This window comes from Polyergus mexicanus, unplaced genomic scaffold, assembly GCF_030449975.1.
Source record: "Polyergus mexicanus isolate NDT 795.1 unplaced genomic scaffold, iyPolMexi1.0 SCAF_7, whole genome shotgun sequence".
NCBI lineage: Eukaryota > Metazoa > Arthropoda > Insecta > Hymenoptera > Formicidae > Polyergus > Polyergus mexicanus.
The window spans coordinates 10,610,937-10,637,461 of NW_027223327.1; the positions used below are offsets into that span (position 1 = coordinate 10,610,937).

General features: G+C 39.1%; 1 protein-coding gene across 11 annotated transcripts in view; it reads left to right on the plus strand.

Moving 5' to 3' along the window:
• Positions 1-26,525, plus strand: part of LOC138935057 (xin actin-binding repeat-containing protein 2) — a 63,504-nt gene that overhangs the window by 19,280 nt on the left and 17,699 nt on the right. For 7 of the 11 annotated variants that reach the window (XM_070299352.1, XM_070299353.1, XM_070299351.1 and 4 more), the window contains 9 exons: positions 11,762-13,482; positions 18,154-18,345; positions 19,954-20,064; positions 21,039-21,128; positions 21,370-21,456; positions 22,485-22,583; positions 24,841-24,921; positions 25,587-25,682; positions 26,032-26,266. In XM_070299352.1, the coding sequence (XP_070155453.1) occupies positions 11,797-13,482; positions 18,154-18,345; positions 19,954-20,064; positions 21,039-21,128; positions 21,370-21,456; positions 22,485-22,583; positions 24,841-24,921; positions 25,587-25,682; positions 26,032-26,266 (2,677 nt within the window). In that variant the 5' untranslated portion in view covers positions 11,762-11,796. The remainder of the gene's footprint in view (positions 1-11,761; positions 13,483-18,153; positions 18,346-19,953; positions 20,065-21,038; positions 21,129-21,369; positions 21,457-22,484; positions 22,584-24,840; positions 24,922-25,586; positions 25,683-26,031; positions 26,267-26,525) is intronic. The other 4 variants (XM_070299356.1, XM_070299358.1, XM_070299359.1 and 1 more) reach the window with 4 other exon arrangements.

Here is a 26,525-nt window from a genome sequence, read left to right on the forward strand (position 1 = left end):
CGTTACGAAGAAGATAAGAAACTGAGAGATTGCTCGGAAAATCTATAAATGAAAAACATGACGACAAAATTCTGAGACGTTACATTAAATAATGTTATACAAAGAAAATGGATTGCCAGATATACATATATATATAAATATACATATACGATATACATATAAGATATACATATATATATAAATTAATATAAAAACAAACCGTTATTTTTAAAAAAAGTATGTAGTTTGCAATGTATAGCTACATTTTTTTCTTAAGGATAATATCTTCTTTACATTAATTGACTCAATTCTGTACATAAAAGTACAGAGATTAAGATAATCGAAAAATAAATATTTTCTTACAAGATATTTTATATTCCATGTCAAAATATATCTGACTCTAAAGGATAAAATATTTTATAAATTTTTTAATTTTTATCTCTATCCCACTCTTATATAATTTAAGAAAATCATGCAGTTGCACTTTTCGGGTGTACTCAAGAAAAAGGATCATAGAAGAACAATTATAATGTTACGCAACATTCAATCTTTTTCTATTCTTTTATTATTATAAACCATATAAGTGAGAATTGCGTAACTCATTTTCTGTAGCGATTATCGAATTTTGTCTTAAAAAAAAAAAACGGCGAACTGCATAGTATGAACGATATTAAAAGTGCTGCTGTAGTCTGATTTAATCGTTCTCTCAAGGATTAAATCTGCCGCGGCATGACTTTAACTTCCAGCAGTGTTCTACAAGTACATCGAGCACTTTTCATGTATCGCGAGATATCGCGACAAAAGCGTGTGCTAATGTTGCGTACACGAACGACTATCGGTTGTTGTAGCATAAGAACCGGAATTTACGGCTGACGATTATTCCTCGTAATCGATTTCCGTTTGCCTTAGGTTCGTTCTATTTAAAAATATCGCGTTGCGTTATATCAACATTGTATCTATCGAGATGATCGATGGAAACGCGACAAATGTTTTTTTTTTTTTTTTTTTTTTTTTTTTTTTTTTTTTTTTTTTTTTTTTAAGACGATTTAGGTGAACGTAAGATATTCGCTAACGTGTGTAGAAGGTATAATTAAAATCCGCGATTGCGTTTAGAGGCATAACGAAATAATTCGCGTGAGATTCTAGAAAGCGAGAATCTATTCTCAGATCGGATCTTCCTGTGTGGCCCTTTTTTTCGTGCTTGCATTACTAAGTTGTTTACGTAAATTATTATTGAGATCAGCTTGAAGAAGTTAGGCATTCCATTAAGATCAAATTAAAAATTATAACACTTCGACCATTAATTACTAGATTTTTATAACAAGCTTGATACAAGAAATCATTAACAGCATTAATTCGATTTTATTTCGAATTAGTACCGGCGTTATCGAAATAAAAAAATAGAGATGACGCGAATTTAAATTATCTTATCATAGTTGTTGACTAATAAAAGTTTTTATTATCTTGTCTTTTTTACAATTTAATTATTATAATTGTTAGAAAGAGCGATATGAGAGAATGTCAAGAATGTCAACGAGCTCGCGCACGCGCGAGTTGAATCATCAATTAAAGTGTCAAAAGTGTGATTCTTGAGACAAAATGCGGGTAACAAAGTGAGCATTATATTGAAAACGTACTCTCGAGATGCCATGTCAATCGATATCTGTCCAATATCGAGCGTTCGTACTGACAAACGAATTTCATTGACGTGCCTCGGGCTGCCTGGATGATCGTGAATGCGACTTTTTCATGCCGTTAAAGCTCCATCAATACTGAATCGAAGTGCTATGTTAACCATCTGGTGGGTATTAAGTATCTCGGCATCCGGTTCATTTGCTCATCGAGAAATCGAGGACAAGCGTCTATTTATACGGGCTGCTATTTGGCCCGAACGCTTAAATCTACTCCGGTCCTTAAGTTCGTTTGACTCGCGAGGGGCCACTCGAAAATTTCTTCTCGTTTGTACGCGTCGCGCTTTAAAAGCCTTCTCCTTATTTTTTATCCTTAATTTTCGTGTTTCCTTTAATGACACATAATTAAAGCATGTTCCAGGAATTTTTTTTAGTTGCCATATTATTATTATATATTACGTTAAAATTTATATACCAAATTTAAAATTATTATTTTCTCCGTATTTAGCTTTCGAAATTCCCTTGTAGTTCTAAATTTTAGATTTTTTTTTTTTTTTTTTTTTTTACACAAGACATCGAGATAGACAATTCATTTTCAAGCTTCATTTTCTTCGCTGATGTATATATTCATCTCGATAATATACAGACGGTCCGAAGATGTCTACATTGAGGAGAGAGCTCGCGCTTCGCAGGTCTTAAGACTGAGTTTTAAGACCGCTGCGCATAATTCTGTTAATACCCATCGTCCACGCGCGAACGCATTTTGGCATTTAAGATGTAAATCCTTCCGACATATGCAATGAGTTGTGTTTTTCTCTCTTTCTCGCACGCGTCTCGTTTTTTTTTTTCTTTATCGATGCAACGATTGACCGCGATTGAGGAAAGCGGCGGACGATGTGAAACACTCGTTCCCAAGGGAGAAGTGGTAAATGACACCGAGAGCGCGCCTATGGTGCTATGGAGGAAAAGAATAAAATCCCATTATACCGCCGGCTGCGAGAGATCAAACGTCAGCTTTCTCTCCCGAGCATGCACGCTTCATTAATTCGCTCGTAGCATAACGATCCCGCGTCGCGCGTTATTGGGCATGGAGTCTGTCTTCAATCTGTTTTGCAACCTGCAACACAACCCGCATTCTTCCGCGTGTCGTCTTCCAGGATATGACAGGATTAATATCGTGTTAAGTGTTCTTCGTCGCATACCGATATATTCTTCTTCGCTCAACAAAATTATTGGATCGCGAATAAAACATAAATAAGGCGGCTTTCTTTCATTCATTAAATAGATTTGTAGTCAGATTTGGATATTTAAAATTCTTTTTCTACATTTACGGATATTTTTCTATTAATATAAAAACTTGATTTTTTGAAAATTATTTGCGTGAAATATCTTCTCTTCTCTCCCTCTCTCTCTCTCTCTTTTTCTCTCTCCTCCTCTTCTCTCTTTTGCAAGTATTTTTAACATTTTATTTTAGATAAATATTTAATTCAAAGTCAAGTTTTTGGCAAGTCAAAATTTCATTAAGGCTCATTTAAATGAATAAAAAAAAGTTTGTGGAAAAAGATAATTCGAGCAGATATTTCAGCAAATAGGAGATACCCTAATGAGATTTAATTGAATCTCTCTGTTACGCTCGTGTCAACGACGTTGCTGTTTCGAAATTTTGCAACATGCTTTCCATTGCACTTCTTGAAGCGAAGACGCATGAGCGTGCGGTGTAACGCATGCTTGCACGTCAGCTATGTGAAATGCAACTGTAATGTAACATAGTACAAGCCTTCGATTCTGACGGAAACAGATGCTTTTCCAAATCATTTCAAATTGATCTTCAATTCCGTGTTGATTCTCGAATTCATTGAGGGTTCTCGAGCCGTTTAGATATGACAGAGTAATTTCAAAGAGATAACTTTCTTCTTAATATATTTAAATATTTAAGTGAATAAGAATAAGAGAGAGAGAGAGAGAGAGAGAGAGAGAGAGAGAGAGAGAGAGACGAAGAGGTAAGGAATGTAAATAATGAAATTTTATATCATTTGAAATTTTATTTAACGAACTTTTAATATTTTTATTAATCGTATCTTTGACTCCGTACACCCCGGTACAACTCTGCATACGACAGGACATCGATGAAAAAAAACCTTAGCTTAATATCTCAGCTTGTCAATCGAATGTGATTCTCCCAAGGAATTCTCCCAGGAATGCTGCGGTTAATTAATGCGGTTAGCTACGCGAGATTCCGAATGTGTGTAGAAACGCACAGTGCACGCGTCTTCCTCCTCGCATTTTTCCCGTTTACGGTCTATTATTTGCATCAGTTGGCGAATATCCGGCCGAGAGAGCGGTGCGCTCGACCGCTTCCGGTGACCTTGACGGCAAGATATTCCGCTTTACTCAGCCGTCACTTGATAAAGCGAAGCGAGCGAGACTCTCATCGTTCATTGTTCGCGATATGCGATCGGTGGTAATTGACGTAGCGAGAGCGCGGCTCTCGCTCGGTCATCTTCATTCGTTCCGCGGAATGCCGCGAATACCGATTCTCGAGCGGTCGTTGAACCCGCTCGGACTCCGGGACTCGGCCTCATCGGCCGCCTCGCGGAAAAGACTGTATAATTGTGTGTATGCGTATATATATATATAATCTTAGTAATGTTAATTTAAATATAATTTTTATTAATCAAGAATAATTATTTTATGGGGGAATTTTCTTCGCTTAGAGAGAAATTTTTCGATCACCATTTTAAAAATTCTTCGTACTACTGACTTTATTAAAAATTAAATTTATTTATATATAATAAAGGAACGCGCAACACAAAACAAATTTATTATTGGTATTATTGGTAATACAAGAGTGATCGCTCATCCATCGCATCGCTATTGCTTTGTATTGCGATATAAATCGAAGTCCAATTTGCAAGTTAATTCCGCGAAAGCGAGATTCAATCAAATGCAAATGCGGCAATATTCTATTGTCCATGAAATATACATATATATTATATGTTTGAGCAAACGATGAAAACTTATGGAAATACAGAGATAGTTTACTATCTGCCACTGTTTGAATTCACATTTTTATCAGCTTCTTATCGAAAACATAACTCATGGAAAAGAGATATACTCAAATAGGAAAATGGACATAGTTTAAGGACATGAAATTTATTTTGTTCGTCTCATGTAATTAAGTTACATTTTTATAGTGGAAAAATTATGTTAGCACAAAGATATTTATATTATATTTGTCACATATTTATACATATTACAAATTACAATACTTTCAAGTTCGTTTTTATATACGATATCATGTGTCATAAAAATATAATTTATTTAATTTATATGACATTTGCTGTTGTACTTTTTGTCATTTTAATTTACCTTAGTTTATTCCGCATTTTCCTTTTAAATCGAACGATTGATTTGTAAATGTTTCAATGAAGCGAAACCTCGCGGTTTCCGCGTGATTTCGCGGTCGGAAAGCCGCGAGTCTGACCATCAATTTCGCGGCTATTTTCGAAACAAAGCGCTCAGCGATCGACAGCTGCGCGGAGATCCGCGATACACGCGTTAGTTCATTCGGAAAGGATCGCGACGCGCCGCCTGCATTCTCATTACGCGCGCCGCGTGCGTAATGCGTGCGATGGGCGGGAAGTGGGTAAGTGCCATGCACCGACACGCGTAACGCATACTCGGCTCGGTGTCTGGCAAGCCAATTGTCGAACAATGCTCGTCTGCGTGAAAAAGCGCGTTCTTCCTGGTAGCGATGAAGCGCGATATCTGATTAATACGACTACATTCCTAATGTGCATATAGAAAATTATGGCAGAATCGCGTTGTGAATTGTAAGAGATCTTATGAAATTGTTATAAAATTAAATCTGAAAAGTTTAACGACATTATCCATAATTATAATGTCCAGCGAATGATTGATTAAAGGAGAGATGTATAATAGCTACTGCATTCCTTCTCTTGGCGATAAAGCTCTTCCAGTATCTGTTAATATTAATTTTTCCAAAAGAATTCGATGAAATAAGGGTTTTATAACACGCAGATAACTCAGTAAAAATAATCAGTCTTCGACTTATTCAATAGTCTATTTGTAAAAATACGTTTACCGTAAAAATTTTCACTTTTGACGGTTAAAATGCGAGTTGACAAACACTTGGTTACATTCCGGATTTTCACCTGTGAACGATAAAGATTCACGCAGGATATCGCGCATCATTTATATCGTACTTGCCAGCTAGAGATCCGTAAAACCGTATATCAGCGTCGTTGTCCGACAACACGTCGAAAGAGGCCGCATCCCATTTTTACGTTCTTACTCCATTCGTATCGCTACGTCTCTCGTCTGAGACGTTCTACCTAAATATTTATGCGCTCCGAAAATACTTGGCGTATCATCGAGACTATTTAGGAAGCCTGTCCTCGTCGCGATTTTTCTCCGAAATTGCTATCGTTTTTATGGGAAACTCTGAATAAGAATTTGATGGATTGGATTTTTTAAATCTAGAAATCGCAAATTTAATCAATTCCTTTTTTACACGACATCGTTTGATTAATGAAAATAATATTTTTTAATGAATAATACATACGCTCCTATAAAAAAAGGAATAGAGAAAATGAGATATTCTATGATTACGTATTCTACTGAATCGTGTGCTGCACGCGCATATGCGCTTGCATCGATCGAAATAGAAATTGCGGAAGGCGACGAGATGGCGGAGCTTAATCACAAAGCCGGAAGCTGCGCGCGATCGTGTGTCGCCGCTCGAACTCGAACGTCGCGTCGCGTCGTCGCCGTTTCTCATCCGCGATCGAACGAGCGCGGGCAAATTGATCGGATTTCAGTCCTTGACATAGAACTTTATCCCGTTAATCCACGTTTCTCGTGTAAACGCGCAGGTAGAGGTCTCGTGTTACAAACAAGGTCTCCCTCCGTATCGCGCGAAAATAAAAATTCGACTCGTGCCAGCTTCTTCTCTGCGTGCAAAAATATTCTATTATTCGGCGAAGGAATCGCCGTACGAAATTCTTCGTACAACGAGAAGGAGATACGAACTTTACGTATCTTTGGGATGAAAAAAAAAAAGAGAGAAAAATGCGAGACTCCTCACCGCGAGCGCCGATTTACGACGACACCGCTCATTCGCGTGCCCGAAATTATGCGCGCATTTCCAAAGAGAGCGATAAGAGGAGAAAGAAATGGGGGGGAAAAAGGAGGAAATGGAGATGAGTAAGTAAGGCCGGATATAAGCATTATATACGCTGCGGCAAAATTACGCCGTACGGCTGTTTAATTTCGGCTTTCCTCGCGCCGAAAATATTCGCGCTCGCCACACTTTCCGCCGCGGCATAGCTTAACATAGATTAACAGGGATTCCTATGACGGCAGTCTGCCGGTGTCGGTTACCTAATTATAGTTGCATATAGAAATCTGTAAGGGGACACCGCGGGTGCGTCCAAAAGAGAGAGAGAGAGAGAGAAAAGAGGGAGAAACGGGACCGTGCCTTATGTATTTGTCTTGTGCAATGAAAGCGCACACCGTGCGTGAGACACGCGGAAGACCGCATTCGTGCGTGCGCCGCGTTTCCACGGATTTTATTTTTCAGGGATGATTTAAGACCGTATCACATACACCGCACATACAGACAAGGAGAGGAAGAAGATGGCGTGGAGGGTTCTTAATAAAGATTCGAGTTATTACACAATAATTCAAATCACATTAAAGATTCATCGATTTCTTAAGTTATTTGTCAGATTATCGTCTATAATTTTATTTTTATGATAATTATTTTATTTCATTTCAATTATGGATTTAATGAGCAAATCGAATTATCGAAACATCTATATATTTGTTTTACAATACTGCTATTAATTAGAATATATTTAAATTATATTACGTCGCGGAGAAAGTAAATTAATAATACTTAATAAATTAATAATATGCAAAATAAATTGTAAATACATGTATAACATTACAAACCGCGTTATTGCGAATAATCGAAATATTTCCTTAATTAATACAGCGAAACGTGCATCTTAAGATGTTTGAAGAAATTAAAAGCAATTGAATGGAGGAATACGTGCGTAGATAATCGAATTATTTGGCAATCCTTAGAAATTCTAATTTGACGCGGCTATGTAAAGTAGTGCAGCGTTTTATATCGAATGGAATCACCGACGCGATATTATTCCGGTAAAACGCTATTGAGATGAAGACCTATCGCGATTAATCCGGACAGCAAAGTGTCCGCATTATTCAAGAGCCCCGAACAGAAATAAAATTTACATTATTGATCACGGCCTGAAAGTCGTCCTCGCAAGATACAGGGAAATGACGACGACACCGATTCACGTTTGATCATTTGCGTCAAAAGGTCGGCGAATTTTAAAGATAATTACGTTAGTGCAAAAATTATATATTGAACCCTAACCCGAATTTTGAAATTATATAGCCATATAATTGAACAAGTATATTAATAATAAAAAGATTAATAATAACGAGACGATTATCTTAAATATATTTTTAATTATATCGCAATTATATACAAAATTATTATTTTCATTAATCTGAAATAACTCAAGATCGATAGACGTTTAAAATATTTTTAATTCGCCGTTCGTGTATGTGATTACGTAGAAATTTAATATTAAATTATTTTCAACATTGTGGTTCGATCGAATGTAATTGCGCGCAGAGTCGCTTGTTAACTTATTGACCGCGTTCATAGTCTACGCAGCGAGCTCGGTACCGTTCGTGGCTTTAATTCCAGAGTAAGAGCTCTGAGGATCGCGGATATACCATACATAGCGGTGGGTACTCTTGCGAATGAACAGACCTCGCTTGTTTCCAACGATTCTGCCGTACACACGTGGAATTGGTATTCTCGGAGGTATACTTAGCGAGGGCATTACTATATAACGCGATTGCAACATTTTCGAGCACGAAAAGAGACAACGGCATGCGCAACACCCGAAGGCGCGTGCATTCTCGAGCGCGAGGCCGATACGATTCTGTTATTTGGACCACGATCTGATCGCCGAAGCATTTTCTTTTTAATGGCTCATAATTAAAGCGTAAGCGGATTCTATTTATTACCGTAATTCGCGTTGTCGCGCGTATCTGCCGTCTTTATCTCACCGTGAAATGAGCGTCGAGTCTTGAAATTTTTAAAGAGAAACGCCCGGCGAACTCCGATTGCGTGATCAATTATCTTTTATTAGCTCCTTGAAATTACAATACTTTTATAATACTTTTGTAAGAAAACGATGTATATCAAAGTTACAATAATTGTTATGGACTACAAATTCTCGAGCAAACAAGTGTCTCGAATATCTTGGGTGAAATTTTGATTATACGATATTTAACGTTCGATGAATCTCTTCGAAATAATTTAATAATAATTTAACTCGGATTTCAAGTAGTATCCAACTCACAAGATTACCATCAATGCCTTACAATCTGTTCAGGCGATCTCGCGAGTTTTACTTTCCCGCGAGCTGGTCATATGGCAAGGGTTACGACTCGGCCCTATAACACGGCAGGAATACATATCACATGTGCATCTGTCGCGTGACCCGAAAGAGAGAAAAATTCTCTTTCCCCTGGATCGCCTCATTCGCTCTCATTCGCTCTCGTTCGCTCACCACATTTGGGCAGTATATTTTCCGAGGACTCTCTGTACGATGCGTCTTTGAATCGCGGTAGTGTGTCATTCTAAAAATAGAGAGAAGTTGAAACGAGAGGGAAGCCAAAGACGAGAGAGAAGGCGAAGTAGCAGGGCTGAATAGAGGGGCGAGAGGGTAGGAGAGTAGAGGCAGAAGAAGAAGAGAGTGAGACAGAAAGGGAGGGAAAGAGTGCCTCGGTCGTGAACCCGAGGAACGACCTCGGTGAAACATCGTGTAAAGAGGAACGAGCAAGAGAGAGAGAGAGAGAGGGAGGGAGAAGAAAAAAAAAAGAACGAGTTAAACGAGCAGAGAGCGTTAAGAAGAGGAGAAAAGATGGAATCGTGAAAAGTGATGCTGACAGAGAGAGGGCGATTAAATTAAACAGCTGCGAAAGAATCGAATAGGTGGCTCGAATCACAAACAAAATAAAAATTTTTGCGCGCGATATCGCGTTTTAAGGACGGAAAGAAGCCGATGCGCGCGTATAAATAAAAACGCTTGCCCCACGCATTACTTTCTAATTTTGAACTCGCCGCATCGCGTTGGTTTATATCGTGTCGAACCGGCTCTACTGCCCCCTCTGTTTATAAACTTTTACGGTTGGGGATGTACACATATACATACTCCAGCGCTGGAATTTGTCAAATTACGGAGGGTATATTAAACGGGGGACCGTTACCTCCCACGCAACCGAAAAAGAAGACGAACGGAGACTATGCATTTTTGATAAAACGGTGGAAATTAGGATATCCAATTAAAATTTCCTAAAATTGTTTTCCATTTTTAATTTACTAAATCAATTCTTAATCCGAATTACAATATTATATCATAGATAGTTTTTGCTTTAATTTTTGAAAAAAACATCGAGAAATCTCAATTAGACAACGACATGACTATGTTGCTTTTAATTCCACGGCTTCAACGGGATACTGTTGATTATGAAAGAGCGATTATAAATAACGACTTCCTCAAAATTTTATCTCGAGAATATTCTTTATGAGTTTTGAATTTCATATTTTGAAAGTGCATTCCGTCGCAGAAATATAAATGCGCGACGTGCGGAATGGCTAATAATAGAAGATTGGCCTGCCGGCCAACAACGCCGGTTTGCAGTCGCGACTGGGTTCTATAGAGGCGTAACTTCCGTTAATATCGTGGCAGACTTGGTGCTCCTGGTGCATCTCGGTGCTCGCACATCCGCGTATGAGAATATCATACGCATTCCGTTGCGACGATTTCGTAAGCGGGGTCAGAAATTTTCGAGAGTGCACGAAGCCAGATGCGATAATATATATGATTATACCGCATTATACCGAAGTATATATACATATATATATATAGTTCGGATGTTTCAGGATACGATGATATTAATTTGATATATGCGAAAAATTATTGTTGCGTGCTCAACACTTAACGATATATTTTACGTATCATCTTTTCATACGGCAAACTTATTGAATGTAATGTTCGTGCAAATTAATTTAATTAGCATATATAGGATAAAATCGACGAAAAATGTAACGCGATAAATAAATTTAAGCGAGTATTATTTAAGCGACTGGCAGGAGTTGCCTAACAAGCGCGCTATATATCCTCTCGACCCTGATCTTGCCCGACCACTTGCGCCAACTATATTTTGCATAACCATAAACCGTCGCTACTTCATCGAGTGGCAGATGGTTCACCGTGCGCGTCCCTGAAGAGCTTTCTTCGCACACCGATACGGAGAAAGTCAAGTGCGCGGATCGAAGAGATCACACATACATACAATACGCTTATTATATGCCGCATAGAATGCAGGAATGGACTATGATAAATATAGCTAAATAAATTATTATTTTCGATATGCGTTATTATGATTGATTATAAAATTCACAAATATGTAAAAAAGTTTATCATGAGAAGATTTACCGAGAATCTTGAAATATTTGAACATATAAATTTCTATGATATCTTTAGAAATTTGTACTGTCTCCCTTATAATTTTTAATCTTGAGATTAATGTAGAAATAATCTAATTTTGACATGTATCTTTATTCGATATAGAAATAATTAAAGCATTGTCGAAATAAATGTATTTTTCATTATATTATTCGAAATGTTAATTTAACGCGTAGCGTCTTACGTTTTCTCGCTCCGTGGAATTTTTATTCCATCTCGCACTTTCTAGCTCGAAATTATATACGGAAACCGGTTACTCGCGAATGTTATTTATCGGTTCTAAATTTCGCGTTCCCGTTGCCCAGTTTCAACTCTATTAATTTGAATCTCTATATTAAACGCTTATAAATTCATCCTTCTTGTTCGCGCCAGAAAAAGAGAGAAGCCTAATATTCGAATATATTATATACGAAGTATCGAAATATAAAGGATTTTATAGGATTATTATAGTTGTAGCATTAATATTCTTCAAGTCGAACGAGTCCGATTACCATCTTAATGTCGCATTATCGAAATGCACTTATTTAAATTCTGATCGTCTCTTTCCAGGTGCGTCCACGGTGTGATCGCACGTGATCATCACGATGGCGGAGGTGGCGACGAAGAAATCGATCAATGTAGTAAGTAGTAAGAAGAGCGAGGTGTGCGGTGTTCAGTCTAACAACGGTTTGATTGATTTGGATGATTTAACCGCGAGTAACAATCAACTAATCTCATTGTGCGACGACGACGACGATGACGATCTCGTACTCACAAACAATACGCGTAACGAGCTTGATAACGAGGATAAGAGCCTGCAGGAGTTGATAGAGAGCGAGCTGGCGTTAAGGATTTGCTCGAGCAAGAGCGACGATGACGTCGCCGAAGACCTCGAGGAGCAATCCGTCGTCACTCAACCGGAGACGATCAAGAGGATCGTCCTAGATCGTCGACAGGATCCTATCGACATTAACGCTGAGTTTATAGCCGCCGAAAGCGAACATTATTCACTGATCGAGGAACCCCATCAAAACGGTCACGTGTCCCCGAATGTCAATGTCGACGTCGCGAAACCGGAACCAGTATATTTGCGCGACGAGGAGGAAAATGTGTTTGTTGAGCAACCGGAAGTCGAGGCTGCATCGATAGTTGTTCAGAAAATGTGCGACGACGATTGGCCGACGAATCGAGACGAACCCATTGACAGCGAAGAACATCAGGCAATCACCAAGGATCGTGTCGTGCCTGCCACAGACGTCCCGGATTCTAGTAACGTCACGAGCGATCTCATCGACACGTCGATCCCCCAATCTTTGGAAACTTGTTCCGTAAATGAGGAGGAGAAACTTGCACAAAAGATACCGGACGACGCGAATCTTTGTTGCATCAGTGTCAATGAAGAAAGTGAAACGAATATGGACGTCGCTCAGAATACGTGCACCGAGCAAGCGTTGCTTTCCAGCAGCCAGCAGTTCTCCGACAACTTCGACGAAGCGCTCTACCAAGATCGAGATTCTAGTAAGCAAAAGTTTCCTTCCACGAACGAAGAATCTTCCACGAATGAACATATCGAGAAGCTTGAGGATTCCTCCGGACATGTCGAGGAAAGGATTTCGGCGTCGCCGATTTCTCAGGACAAACAGTCGTCTTCCGAAATCGTCGAAGAGGCAGACTCCAAGCTGAGCGAGAAGCACGAGGAGGATCCTCGCTGTACCCGGAAGCAATTTAAAAGTTTCGACGACGGCCAGTCTGAGATCACGGAGACGGTCAGTACGCAGGAGTTCCTCGCTATGGAGCGTCGCGTGCTGAGCGAAGAGGTCAGTCAAGAATCGTCTCAGATCGTGACATCACCAGGAATCACCGGTTCATCGGCAACATCGGGATCGATCCTCGAGAGCGAATCCGTCCCGGAGTGTCCGAAGGATATCACGGAGGACGCGCAGAAGCCGGTGGACGAATCCTCGAGCGAGTTGTCGGCTTCGGATTTGACATTCATCGAAAAGACCGAGATCGTGGTATCGGACACGAGCGTAACCATCTTTTCGGAAACGAAGCGAATCGTCGAATGTGCCGACGAGAATTTGGACTCGTGGACCACGGTCGAGGAAGCTACGAAATCAGCCGGCGTCGAGAAGGAAGGCGAGACGGAACGCAGCGGTGACGTTAACGAGGCGACGAGAGACGATAACGAGGGGAAAGCGGACGATTCGTTCGCGCCCCCCGCGTCCCCCCGCGCGCCCCTGGCCACACCGGACGAGACGGAGACGAGCGATGTTTCTAACGCCTGCGATGTAAGTGTGCTTTTTTCGTGAATTAACTCGACGCCCACGCACAACGAAACGGCTCGAAGGAAAGAGAGACTCGAGCAGCCGACAAGATTTGTTTATATATCTGCATAAATCGAATCATCTTTGCACTCGCAACTATTTTCAGTGTTTAGGAATTAAAGTTAACGATATGTCACTATCATAAACTTAATGATAATGACATATTGATTTAATGTGAGTGTAAAGCGTTGAGAAAATTTACCGTTTTGAGTCACGGCACTTTCTTTCGAACCAATCGTTCCTACAGGTAAGAGTAAAATAATTGTTTTATTAATAATTAATGTGTTTGATTGCCGACACCTCCGATATGCCCCTGATATTTTATCAATGTCAAGTACCATTACTGTTATCACCGTTTTAAAAATTGATTACTCTTTCTATGGTATTACTTATCGTTAAAATAATGCCCGATCAATTCCGCGAAGAATAATTCCACGTTTCATTAACGTCCGACTATTTCACACGTATACGGATTGTGTAATTTATGTATCTTGAAATTGATAGGGTTGTTTTCTGCTTTTGCCGGTAAAGAGCTGCGTACGCATAGAACGCGCCATAACTTAAGCAAGCGCGTTCGGATTTGCTTGTGTTGGATAATTCTTGCGAGTGCATTGTGAATCCACTCCTCCTAGCAATCTCCGCAAAACTAATTGCGCCATCGCTCTACGTAACTCCTACGCATGTTTTTACACGTTGCAGCGATTAATCTCGTTTATTCTTTTTTTTTTTTCGATGGCGTTTGCGTCCAGGTAAGCGATTCTCAGAACACCCGCGGGATCTACATATAACGTAATGATACTCTCATCGACGTGCATTGAGTTTTTAATAAATTGATGTTCCTGTTATATAAATTATATGGCGATTGCTGAAACGTGTTACTATTAATCCGTTTAATCGATCATTTTCCAATTTTCGACGTGCTTGAAAAAAATAATCGAGAACGAGTACAAATAATAATTAATAGCAGATAATCTCTCACCCTGCTCCTTCCCTTATTTACCATTATCCATTCATTTCTGCACAATTGCAGTTTGTGACTCGCAACATATCTTTCGCTACAACTCATTACTCGCAAAATGCGAACCAGTATTATCTGTCTTCATCTTCTCGATACCCTCCAAGATACACCCTCTTCACGATCAGCGGCGCGTGACGATCGCTCACGCCACAAATTTCATGCAAATGCAAGACGTACAATGGCAACGGAAGCCGGGTTATCGGCGCAAATTTTTGTATCAGTCCGTAAAACGTCGCTTATCGTGCGGCGGTACAATGACATTTGTCTTCTCGGTTAAATTGATTTTCGAGGAATACTTAATCCTCGAAAAAGGGATATTTAATCCTTAATTGGTAACGTCCATTTTTCAACTTATATATTCCGTATATTCTGTATATTCTGCTAAACTTGATAATTACATTTCCAAATTTCATTTATTCTTCTTGCAATTTTCTCGATTTTATTATCCGAAGTATGCGCGATACAGATTTTTCACAAGATATAATTTTCGATGCTTAATTTTACTGCTTGTGCAAATTAAGAAAATATAAAAGGAGAAATAGTGAACGATTATGTACGCATAAATAATATAATATTTTATCTACGTTTTTTTCCAACACAATATAAAATCGTATTTTATTCCTTTTCTATTTTATTTAAATTTAGAATATTAAAAAATTTTAACGAATTCTCCATTGAAGCATGACTACCATGTCTCGTACTTGTTTTTATCAATTCCCAAATAAATATCCTTATTCTTTTTTATTGAATTTATATCTTTTACGAGACGCAATATCATCAGTTTCATGTCACCAGTTAAGGGCAGACCAAGATCGAGGTCAAAGTCGATCGTATACTGTATTCGTAAGAACGGCTTTTGTCGGCCGCTTGCTCCTCGGGACGTTCCACCTCGGCTCGGTTCTGCTGGCTTGAGCAGCGGTATCCAAAGAGCTCTCACTTGGAGCCAATCGGTTCCACGTGCCCGGTGGAAACGGCCAATCGGGAAGCGCGTGCCACGCTTTGGAGAGCATCGAGTTTCCTGAACCCGTTACGAGACGCGCGCGCTCTCTTCGGGAGACGCGTTCCTTCGGTTCCTCAGACATATCTCAGGCACCTCGTACGTCTCTTCATATCGCCCCCAGCGTTCCGAGGATGATCATCGATCAGGTACGACCTGGACGACGATCGGTTGGATCCATCAGTGCTGGTCGCTGATGGATTCGACCGCGAGCGGGGGAGACGATACGGTTGTTGAGCAAGAACATTCGTCTTTTTTCTCTCCGGTCCCCTTTATACTCTCCTTCTTTCTCCTTCTCTCTCTCTTTTCTTCTCTCTCTTTCACTCTACATCACTCCCACTATCGCTTCAGTCGCCGGCCGTCTTGCTCGCGCTTGAAATCCGGCTCCAGTGATTTCTTCTTTCTTTCTCTGTCCTTTGTCGACCTCGTTACTAAGGTGGACGCGCGTCCATCATTCTGAGTGCGTGGCCGGTGCTAGAAGTCTCTAGGATAAGTTCGCGAACATCGTTTTGTATTTTGTGAACCAGTGATGATGCGATCGGCGCGATTGCTTCTCTATGGGACAATTTTTGGCGGAGAAAAGATCAAAAGCGACTATCTCGCGGTTTTCTCGGGATGAGAGTGAATAATTAAAATACAGCGTGGATCTTCGAAACTCTGCTTCCGTACTCTTCCGTATCAGAGACAGCGCGTAAGTATGGAAAGACAGGCTGTGAAATATCGCAAAGAGATTCGCTACGAGCTCTTCCGAAGCTCTTTGAAAAAAAAAAATTGACAAAGTGCATCAAAATTATTATCAAGATTCAATATACGAGCGTTTGAACATCCTCCCTTTCTGTTATATCGCATTATCAGGATATGTCCAAACAACATTCAAACGAAAGTAAATATAAACGACGACGGAAATCGGAATGCTGTGTCGTGCTGGTTTCTGACTCTCGAGGTAATTAATAGTCGAACGTTACACGTCGTCTTCATTACCAGCAGTGCGCATTATATCACGGTTTTGCGTTACTCTCGCGTAACTCATGCTCATGTTCCGGAATATTGCTTTTCATGCGCGAGACTCTTATCGGAAGTCTTCCTTGTCGGGCAGTCATACTTGTCGAGCAATTAAGCCGTATTGCGCATAAATAATCGGGGCTCTATGAACACCCGAGCGCTCTTATCATCTCGCAGTCGCCTCTACGATACGTCAGTGTTGAAAACTAGTTCCGCTATATTACGAACGAATCAAAGTCCGTTCATCGTTCCGGTTTGACGAAGAGAACGAGAGCGACGCGCTTCTCATTCTTTTAATTTATAATTCGAAAATCAACATCTCTTTTCCTAAGTTTCAATTTATGATCTTGAGCTCTTTTTTTTTTTTTTTTATTCGTGAGCGCGCTTAAACTCTCTCCTCTGATAATTATTCCGTTACATCAGCGTGTTATCGTAAGCGCGCGCGACTCGGATTATTTTACGAGTCGAACAATTACAAGTCGGACCGAGAATCACGTAGGCGGGTGACGATTTAATTGCAGCGTGCGATATCGGAGCAGTTCCGCCCGCGCCGGAGAAACCGTATGATTAAAGAAATATTCCGTCGCAAATCTTGCCTTTCTAACGTGCAGATGATCGCGTTATACACGCTCACGTATATACACATCGCGAATCAAGTGCGCTGAGAATATGTGGCCGATCATCATCCCAAAGAGTATCTTACAACGGGATATTTGGATAAGCATCATGTTTAAGCAATAATTCTGGTTTGCTTGTAAAGAGAATTTTTAGTCCAAGATTGTGATTTTTTTAGATATTGCCTTATTTATATAAAATATGAGCGATGAATAATTATATTAAATAATTCATTGTGATAGATAAAGATTTATGATATTATGGTTTTTCTATATAAAAATAGAAAACAAATACCTTAAACGGTTTCTTTAAAGAAGAATCGCTACTCTTTTATCGATAAAAACCGTGCAATTTAATTTATTATTTCTTTAGCATGTTTTATATTTTCCGCATCGTTTAGTATATAGCAAATCTTATTAATAAATCTAGCAAATCTTATTAATAAATAAAATTTTACGCGTACAGGACGGGAGATAGACTCTTGACAAAAGTGTTAAGCAAGGGAGATTTATGTTTCGTAGCAACAAATTGCATCAAACGACAAAAATAACGTAAACAGCGCGTTAATGTTATTCTTTTCTTCAACTGTCCCGTACACGTTTGACGGAAAGATTGCGTTACAATATCGTGAAATTGATATTATTGCTCGCAAATCGCACTCGTTGGGCGAACGTAAACTTTCATATACCACCGCAAAGTCCGCGTTTCACTTACGTCGACGTGCGCAATAAAGTCCATTGAATCCCAGAGCGGCGCGATAGCTGAATCTAGTTTCCGCGATTCCTTTCCGGGAGACCCGCGAGTGCTACATACGATATATGTAGTCACGAAAGAAATATATTTGACATATCTCAAACGGAAGGTATTACCATTAGCATTTCCATTTTAATTGTTCGAGACGCGCGAAGTATCCCAGGATGAGAATGCCACGAGAAAGGTTCAATCTCAGGTGTTCTAGATTTGACGTATTTACTCATTTATTATCTTCCTCTTTTCGTTGCAGAGCGAGAGCCGCGAGGAAACGGTGACCGCCAGTTCCACCGTGGTGACCTCCTCGAAGGTTGGAGCGAAAACGAAGAAGAAGAAGATCGAGGGCGTCGCAGGTAACGATGCCACCTCGCCGAACCTTACGCCGCGCACAAAGAAAACCAAGAAGAGCAAGAAGAGCGATCTCGAGAAAGAGAACATCTCCGTGGTAAGTGATAAATCGTTTTGATAGATGCGCACGCGCGTGTGAGTGTGTACGCGTGTACGTATGTATGCACGGGATGTCCCGCAGTTATCCGTTCACTTGTACGGATTCTCTAATAGCCGACTGGAAAGAAAATCTGATAGAACGTCAAATCGTAGGTTCTTCGAATTAAATTTCACGTGGAGTTATTTCGAATTCCCTCGTTGAAGAATTGTGCTATCATCGACGTTCTTTTTTCGTTAGAAAAACAATTGGATCGATAAACGAAGGAAATCGGCGATTATTCCGGGACACCCTGTGTACACGTTTTGCAATATAAGCGCTATGTTTGCTAGTTTATTATGTTTTGTCGCGTCGATTATATCGACACGGCGTATATATGTCACCGCGATTTCTTATCCAATAAGCGCCGATTATTCGTCATTATCAGCGGTTACTCGAGAAACATAAGCGAGGACGGTCCTCCAACATGCGAAATGCGCGGGTATAAAATAACCGTGCGCAGGAACCGTTATCACGTTAATTATCTCTTTGCTCGGTAACTCTTCGCCGACGGTGCACCGGTGAAAACCGGAAATTCGCATTTTTCGTAGCTCATCTTCGTACGCCGACTTTTCCCGATTTCGTCGGCACAGATATAGGAGCGAGTTTTCTATTTAGCACCTCTTGGAATCAGAGATCCGATATGCTATCGAAGCGTTGATTAAGTGGAACGACGAACGATATCAATCGAACGAGATTGATTTCCCTTTGCAGACTACGCGAGCTTTTACTTCCGTTCCGTATAACATCCTCCATGATGTTAACGTGTCGATGAAAAAGAAAAGATTGGTATTGATATTATAGAAAAATTGATTGACTCAGCGAGATTTGAATACGTTACAAGCGGCTAAGCGATTCGTCATCAATCGCAGAGGAAAGATTTTAAAATTTTATTATTGTTTCATTATGACTGTGTTACTATTTATGGCTTGAGTCATAAGGTAAACTTATTACAAGTGCTCGAACAGAAACAACTTTAGTAATGATTTCAAAACAGTATCCAACAATCGTGTTATACAAATCTTATTCCATAATTAACGATATCATGGGATGTGTCTTGTTTGTCGCGTGAGTATAATATACATATACGTGAGTATATATGTTTAGAACCTAATTGTGCATATATAAATTTTCTTTTATTTGCGAATTAGCTCTCTCTTGCATAATATCGGTTCAATTACGCGTATCTGTGCTGATAAAATTGCATAAATTATTTGAATTTGTAAACAGCAAAGTACGATAAACGTATTATCGTAAATGAATTGCTTCTTATATTAGTTGCCCGTGAAATTTTTTATCGAGGAATAAACTTCTTTCATAATCGAAATAAAAAAATTCGTAACGTGCAATCGTGAAATTAAGTGTTTTATTAGCGCTTACATTTATGAAATTGGAATTCTGAAAAATATGTATATAAACAAATTTAATGCAACATATGATAATTATTCTTGTCGTTTGATATCTCATATCGCGACTAATGGCTCGATGCAAATTAGCGTAGACGCAGCTTATTAATCTTTCACTGTTGCATGCTCAGTGTGTTTGTGTTTCTTTTTTTTTTTTTATCAGAACTGTAGCTTACGAGACGCAAGCATGCATACGGGTACTCGGCGATCGCATTCAGAGATGATCGATTTCTCCGACGAGGACGATTTATCGAACGTCAATGTTAAGTCACTGGTAAGTTGCGCTGTAACGCGTATTGCCCGAAAACTAACCGCAAACTAATAATTATAATCATAGAGATGTCATTTAATCTTTACGAATCTTAATCTAATTTTTGTTATTAACGTTATATATCTGGAAAATTAATTTTTCGTATCAAATAGTTCACACGATTACATACAGGATTTTTCAAAATTACCCGATGTCCTTTCATCCGTCTACATTTAAATTTTCGCGAACGGAGCAAGTCAATTCTTAGAATCTGTCAGCATAAAATACATCTTTGACACATTTAGCGTATAAACCTTAATTAAACACTTAGTATTTTCTCTTTCTTCTTGTTTACCTTCGTTTCTCTCTCAGCTCTTTTTTAATAATGTATTTTACATGGTTTATTATGTATTTTACGTTTGCGAGAGATGCTATTTTCTAGCTTGAATTTTTTGCAAATGAATGAACGCGTGCACGAGACTTATCCGAGTCCTCATCTCGCGAATTACTAGACACGATCGCGGAAATAACGGCTGGCGCGGCTCTAAATAATTAGCGTGCAATCACGCTAAGCGACTAAGAGTTATTTTTTTCTGCGATGTCTGATTAAGGGCGTCGATGAGATTATATTGTCACTTTCGGGAATTGCGTGCGTAACTTTGCTCTTACGCGAGCAAGTAATGAGAACAAGTAATGAGAGAATCAACACACGATCAAGCTCGTTTCATAAAGTCGTTTTTTAAGAAAAAAAAAAGAAAAAAAAGTTATAGTTTCTTTTTATGTCAGTAAATCCGAACGGAATCGTTCAAAGAAATGATGTTTGGTATTAACATATAATTAAGTAAAATGCATACTCCGTGCGAAAATATTCCATGTAATCACGGTTCACAGCGCGAGATCGCGCAAAAACGCACTTGAGCGGACTTAATATTCGTTGTTTGCATGCATACTCACCGATCCGCGCCTGCATTTTGTTCTTCTTCTTTTTGCGCATGCAGACACAGAACTATGTCTCGGAGACGAGCCGTAGCGATCAGGAGAAGTTGTCTAGAGAACGAATCGCGACCGGCGTGTCTATCAAGCAATTAGTAAGTAACATGTAGATGATTACATATATATATATATGTTTACATTTACAGCGAAATATGTGGAGATTAATACGGAAGAGATAAGCTCGTTGTTTTATCGAGCATTTTTTTTCTATAAGATAGAAAGTACCACGTTTCTTTTTCTATATCGATAAGATCGATGATCATTTCGTACGCTTTCGCCGAAAATTTGCTTCGTTAATAGCCGATACATTTGTCAGATGTATTTTATCACTAACAGTGTCGCAGCTTTGGCGACATCTCGAACATGAGCGACGGCGATCAGGCGGCTTTTGGGAAAACGAGCCACGCGGTGGAGATCGAAGAGGTTTGTATACGTAATCTATTATAATCCGTTCAAACAATGCATCAAATGTTACGTAAACGTAATGTGTTCGTTTTGTCTTGCTCATTGTAGTCGGAAACGATATTATAAGCAACAAATTTAAGTACGAAACGCTCATCTTTTTATTCAAAAGTTAGAAAGTTTGAGAGAAACCTTTCTTTTATACAAAATAGGATAAAATAGAATCTCGAAATTATTATTATTTTTTTTTTATTAATAATTTATTTTAAAAATGAAATTATTTTAAAAGCTTTTACGAGATAATCTTCGTGAATAATAGAATTTTTAAATTTTCTTGAATAATTTCTTGAATAATAGAGTCTTTATAAATTTTTATTTTTCGCATAATTAATATTTTTTTATATTTGTAGAATGAAACCACTTGCAATTTCTTCTTACAATTAGTGACAAAGTAAGAAGAGATTGCGCCGCATAAAATTTGTGCATGCGAATGCTTATTAACGATGTCGCAAATTAGTTTTCGGCATAATATGTACGACAGGAATGAGGAATGCATTATCTAACTTTTATTACTGCATGAGCCACTTCCGATATTTGCTTCATAACGTGGCGATTATCCGAATTCTAAACAAATAATATAAACATTTTAATAATATACTACATCATACATCTAGAGCGCGAGTTCTGTGATATGAAATGCTAATTTAATGCATAACATTTTTGTTCTAAATAATATAATTTTTTTATAATATAACAGAATTTTTGCAACGAAACGTAGCCTTGTAAATGTTGATTAATATTATGCGAATAATATTTTATCAGATTTTATTGCACAATTAAGAATGTAGATAACTGAATATTATAAGATTTCAAAAATTATACGCAACATGAAATATCTTCATATCTTCACTTTGAATAGAGAACTTTTTGTCGTGTCTTTAATAAGACGATACATTATCGCTTACGATCGATATTTCACAGAACTTCGCGTCTCTCGCGAAACGACTCACTGCTAATTTGTATTCTCGTTGACGCTCTCTCGCTCGTAGAAAGCGAGGTCGATGGGTGACCTGAGAGTATGCGAGCGGGGTTACACGAAATTCGCCAAAGACGCGCCCGTCTTCGCCGGGGTGTCGGTCAAGGCCCTCGTAAGTACCTTTTGTATCTGACACGGACAACATCGGAGTCGGCCGAGCGACAATGTAGCGATGGATCGCGAATCCGATCTAACGAAACTGTAACGATTTATAGAACGGTAGGCGTGTGATTGTTTTATCCTATCCGGTATTTGAAGGCCATCGCTTATTTGCCGCGTTCCCATTAATCGCGAATAAAATCAAACGAACGAAAAAATAGGAACTTTGCGTTTTACAAGAGTCAATTTATAACGTTTGCGATCATTTCCGTGGAAATGGAAGGCGATTAATTTCTATTGGCTTTAAAGCACGAGTTTTGATGTTTGAATAATTTAACAGAATATTTCACACAGAAAATGAACAAAGTTGATCTCGCTGTTGACATAAATCTGTATCTTATCTCTCTAACGCCTTTTATTAATTAATTGGATTTATTCCGTAGAAGCGTGGCATCATTCAAATTGATAAGTTAAAACTACAAAAGATTTTTAACTTTCATTTAATCTTATAATTTCTTAATAATACGCAAATCTCTCATCGTAAAGCGATTTGAGAAAGGAATTTCGGTAATATGGGTTCTCTCCTTGAATGAGCACTCGGTCAAGTACAGTGTGCTCCGAGAACTCGCATGCACGTCGGAGTAGTTCATTCCATCGCGCCGCGAATGCCGTCTCTCCATTTATGGAAGGGCCGACTTGATAATAACCCACTACTCATTTGCCCTACTTCAGCCGATTGCGTGGAAATGCGAACTCCGGATAGAATTTTTTCGCTCCACCCGCCGATTATCGATTCTCCGGTTATCGGGTTTTCGGTGCACGACTTCGCTCCTGGCAATGTCGACGGGGCACGTGCGCCCCGTCGAAATTTCACATACTCGCTTGTGTTTTCCGCCGTTTTACATCCGAATATGGGAAAGGAAAGCGGGAAAAGCGGGTCAAACGTCTTCGCGAGAATTAACGCATCGAGGTTTCAATGTTGCTAAATATGTCGCAAAGAATGTTAGAATTTTTATTTTAATTGCAAAATATTGAGATAAGCTTGAGTGACCGCCATATAAAAAAAAAAGTAAAGCCATGGGTAATTAATAATAAATGTGTGTGTAATAAGAATAAATATATCAAGGAATTATAATTTTAATTTTTTTAGATAAATTAGTAATAATAAAACGCGATATTCATCTTTTATCCATACACATTAACTTTCACCATAACGTGATCTAAGGAGTTTTGCTCCGATCTTATCTGAAAATTGTGTTATCGATGAAAGATGTTTGATTAAAATCCTTTTTATTCCAATTAAAGAAAGAAAGACGTAATTCAATATATAATTTCTTTCTATGATTCTATGCGACGCATAGAGATATATCGTGTTAACGATAATGCCAATCCATTAAAGATTTCTGATCGTATCGTTTTGTTAACGAAAGCTTACCGATGCGACTGATGGAGCGAGTGAGCTCGCGAAATGATCGGTTGACGCAATTTAACGAATAAATTCCGTGCTGCTTCCAATGTTGTCCTTTGTCGTTCATTTCGTTCGTTCCATTTTCCCTTTGTCGTCCGATGCAGCAGTTGGCAAAGTTTCGATCGAGGCGATTAAAACGCCTCGCACGCAGACGAGGGAGAAGCCGCGCGTATTCCCCAAGGTCCATAGATATCGGAATTTAAATTTAAAAAAAGTAGTTTCTTCAAAAGACACCGATAAATCATACATAAATAATTAAAGGCGTAAAACACAGACTGCGAACGAAATATTGAGACTAGACTGCTTAACAATGTGTGGCGTCGTCCGTAAAGCAAATATCTTTGCTTTACCGGCGATCCTTCTCCCTCGCTCGCTTCAAGGACGTGCATTTTATATCGAGTGTACGGCATACAGAATGTACGTATGCTTAGGAAAAAAAAAAATTAATATTCTCGGACGTAAATATTAGCGAAGACTCTCGAGCAACGTCTCCGCCTCCGACGATGATGATAATGTCGTCGCGTATATACTTGTCCTCGGCCGCGTGAGGGGAATCTACCTGCAAATTATGATTTTAAAATTTCCGACCGCGTCGTTGGCGACGCCATAACCGTGGATAATGAGTATACCTAACTGCTGCATCCCGTGATAAGTATTCGAGTACCGTATTCCGCCTGTTGTTCGTTTTTACGCTACCGTTTTACTAACTCGCGGCTACCATCTCTGTTCTTCTCGACATCTACCTCTTCCCGGCATGCGAAACCCTAAATTGACAATCACTGAAATCGACCCCGGGGGACAGAGGGCTTCCTACTGTAGTTTGGCAAGCTTAACGAGCGAGGGTAAGGACAAGGATCGTGCATGCGAGAAGCCGAAATTCGAGGTAAGAAAAATATTGACAAGAGAGAGAGAGAGAGAGAGAGAGATAAAGTCTGATAAAATCGATTTGTACAGAGGTTTGACTTGATCCAGAGTTCTTGACTGCTTTTGCCATCTTTTTCTCAAGAGAGAAAGTGAAATATATGCTTCGCTTGTTCAGCTTGCGATTGATTTTTTTTCTGCCTTTCTCAGACCTTTGTACGATCTTCTCGGAGAATCAATGTTACTCTTTTGTGGAGATTTTGTGGAAATTGCGATAAAACTGATGCAATTTATGATGTTTATGAAAATACGTATTGTAATAATTGTGTATAATTAACGTTAGCTCTCTCTGGTGCAAATTATTCTATTACAATAGAATATATCAATATTATACCAAGGTCTAAATAAATTTTAATAATTTAATGATGTTGCATTTTCATTTCCGTATACGATGATAATTTTTGAAATTTGCTTCTTTCCTTCTAATCTACAACCATTTCTCTTTGCTTCGTTGTTATTTTGAGAATAGTAAAGGGTTGCGGAAGATAAAATTTTCCTGCTCCATAATAATGCTAATAAATAAGAAATATTCGTTTGCAAAATTTTTCTTTCCTTTTTATCTCTTTTCTTTTAGCTTTCAGATTTGTAGTATCTATTTTCTGACAAGATCATCGTTTATATTTACAGAAATCAAGCTTTAACAAATTCGACGCTCTCACGAAGAAGACAGTTCTGCACGTACGTTCGGTCGATGCAGGAAAAGTGCAACAGCAGCTAAATGCTGTAAGTCTATCTTTTTTTTTTATTACTCATGTTGTCAAACTCGGAAAAAATATATGTCGTTTTTACATAAAATATTTTACAAATATAATTAAGAAAATAAGAAGAAACGTAAAGACACGATTCACTTACAATTAGAAATTTATGAACTCTTTATTTGATATCAAAATTCACAGTTGTATCTTATCTGTATCTATACATTGCACTAAAATTGCTTTTTTTCACTTACTTAAGTACACGTTTAACCGGGAAGGAGACGGTGACGGAGAGAATCACCTGCTCGTCTCTCGTAAAGAGGCGGGGTAGAGAGTGAAAGTCGCGAAAGGCGCTAATGAATTTGACACTTTGACAGGTGGGTCAAAGCGGCGATGCGAATACGAATTGTCGCAGCTGCGGCAAGGTCGTGTTTCAAATGGAGCAGACAAAGGCCGAGGGTCTGGTTTGGCACAAGAATTGCTTCCGGTGCGTGCAGTGCGGCAAGCAGCTCAACGTGGACAATTACGAGAGCCACGAGAGCACGCTCTACTGTAAGCCGCACTTCAAGGAGCTCTTCCAACCGAAACCGGTCGAGGAGTCCGAACAACCCGGTAAGATGATTACTATGTCTCGCGCGAGCGCATACGCTTTTCGCAAGCCGCGGCCCCGCGTTAATCCGCTTAAACGGATCGCTCTCTCGCGAACATTACACGTTAAATCTTAACGCGGGTACTTAACGATCGATGTCGATCTCGTCCTCTAGCCGCTAATCTCTCGGCGAGGAGGACTTTGCGCGGATAAAGAATCGACCGGAATGTATTGAAGTAACGTAAACGCATGAGTTACTTTTCGACGGGAAAAAGTGCAAGT